The 2,018-nt window shown below is 37.4% G+C and overlaps 1 protein-coding gene across 1 annotated transcript; it reads right to left on the bottom strand.

Moving 5' to 3' along the window:
• Positions 1-1,420, bottom strand: LOC139089723 (uncharacterized). Its single transcript, XM_070639322.1, has 3 exons — positions 1,085-1,420; positions 222-493; positions 1-88 (listed from the first exon to the last, which is right to left on the bottom strand). Exons 1-3 carry the CDS (start codon positions 1,418-1,420, stop codon positions 1-3), a joined length of 696 nt encoding a protein of 231 aa, XP_070495423.1.
• Positions 1,421-2,018: the final 598 nt, after the last annotated feature.

Raw genomic sequence — 2,018 nt, 5'->3', positions numbered from 1 at the left:
TTACAGCTTTAATACTTTAATCTTGAACACATTTGACATTTTATTAATAAAATCAAAATTTGGTGATATTTTCTTGAGATCTTCATAGCTAAAATGACATAAAATTTGAGGTTAGGTTCACAAAATTCAAATTTTCAGGAACCAGAGCTTGAAGTCAACTTGAATCCACAATTTCTCCCAAAATCCAATCCAACCTCAAGCTCCGCCAACACCTTCCCTACCTTATCGAATAAATATCCTCATATCCAGCGCCTTCTGCAGCCTTTTGTGATCCAGGACCTGAAAATGCCGTCGCCGTGACATCAAGTCCCAACTTTTGCATCACAAATCGTCGTGATTTCAAAATTTCTTTAGCAATTCCACAATTTCTATAAGATCTGTTGACGACTAAACAAAAACTTCCCAAATATTTGTCAATATTGTATCTATTGAAGATGTCTGCCTGGTTGAATGTGTACGTCAGGGCTTCACAGATGTCGTTGAGACCTTGGTGCTGGGAGATGGAAGGAATAAAGGATTGATGTTAGTTAAATTGTGAGGTTTTGGGGTAAATTGGGGATTGGAAGGGGTTAGGAGAGAGCTAGTCATGCGTAGATGCAGGGATTGGACTCTACTGAGCTAGTTTGGGGGTTAATTGACTATTAACTGGTTCTGCATGTTATGTTAGATTAATACCACATGCTTTCAGGTACAGATGCCAATTTATGACCATTTGGGGCCCCAAATAATTGGATATTTTAATATTTGTATTGTTATATCTATTTACAGGCAAAGAACATGCTTTTAAGTACCATAGTGGTGTTACTGGCTCACTAGTCGATCTGACAGAAGCTCTTGAATCATAGAGCCGGCTTTAGACGTTTTCTCCATGCGGCAATGAGCCCATGTGCACCCAAGCTACACCAGTAAGTAATTAAATGGTGTTACTGACACATGAAAGCATGTGTTGTGTCCATTAGGGACATGTGAGCAGTTCTAATGTCATTTTCTTAAGGATTGACCTACATTACATCCAAGAAACTGCCTTCAAGTGGCATAAACCCTATCTAATCCCCCACATCCCCCCATAATCCCCAAAACTCACCTCAAAACAACTCTTAACCTCATCTCTACACTTTACAGTCAATAAATTAACGCCAACAATCACATCATCACCTCCATCATTCCTGAAGCACACAATACTTAGTCCTTGTTTCATTATTTCCATCAAAAGTTTACAAATTTCCTTTTTGTCATTTTCATTTCCGTGCAAATTTCGACACAATGTCATTGGCTCGTCTGGCAAAAAGTGGACACAAAGTAGATCTATAGCTTCATCAAATCTGTCGTCTGGCAGGTCTTGGATGCGATATTCGATTATTTTTGATGATTTGTTGTCTTTGGCTTGAAATGTGCAGTATGTGCGGATGGAATTGGACATTTTTTGGGTCAAAAATTGAGAAAAATCCGAAATTTACATCTAAACAACAAAGCAGCTAATGCGGAACTAATCTAGATTAAATCAAGTGCACGATATTGACTCAAATGCAGCTTCAAGTTTAGATTGATATAAATAGAAAAGTTAGATTGTGTGATGTGCAGCTAGTGTGTAACAACATGTTGATTGTAGATGTATTTACATGAATTATTGTTTAATTTATGTGACTAGATTGTCAAAATTATATCAAGATGCTGAGAATTTTGAGGAATTTTTGATTGTATCTGTAGGGAGGGTTGGATGGAATAAAGTGGAATAGCCAAAAGTCTATGAAAAATGACATTTTGGGACTTAACAGACATGCATGGCCTGACTTTACTTGAAGCGCCTCCACATTGGAGTCCTACAGAACTCTGTTCATGCGTTACTAAATATGGATTTTGAACCATTAAGAATAATGATATAGACCAGTAATGAATAACCTATGCACTGTGGCACACTAATGAGCCCCCAAACTATATTCCATGTACAGTTTTGATCGAAGCTTATCATCATATAGTGCCGTGAAGAACAAAAGGTTTTCTATCACTGATATAGACAG

This window comes from Chironomus tepperi, unplaced genomic scaffold, assembly GCF_022539635.2.
Source record: "Chironomus tepperi strain 1889 unplaced genomic scaffold, CSIRO-AGI_Ctep_v1 contig_195, whole genome shotgun sequence".
Classification (NCBI taxonomy): domain Eukaryota; kingdom Metazoa; phylum Arthropoda; class Insecta; order Diptera; family Chironomidae; genus Chironomus; species Chironomus tepperi.
This window is presented reverse-complemented; position numbering and strand designations above follow the sequence as displayed.

What these genes read in the sequence shown, in the direction of transcription:
- LOC139089723 (XM_070639322.1), bottom strand. Translation starts at nt 1,420, where the DNA reads ATGTCCAATTCCATCCGCACATACTGCACATTTCAAGCCAAAGACAAC. An exon ending in AGGTTAAGAGTTGTTTTGAG is followed by an intron (nt 494 to 1,084) that starts GTGAGTTTTGGG and finishes TCCATCTCCCAG; the next exon opens with CACCAAGGTCTCAACGACAT. An exon ending in GAGGATATTTATTCGATAAG is followed by an intron (nt 89 to 221) that starts GTAGGGAAGGTG and finishes ATGTCATTTTAG; the next exon opens with CTATGAAGATCTCAAGAAAA.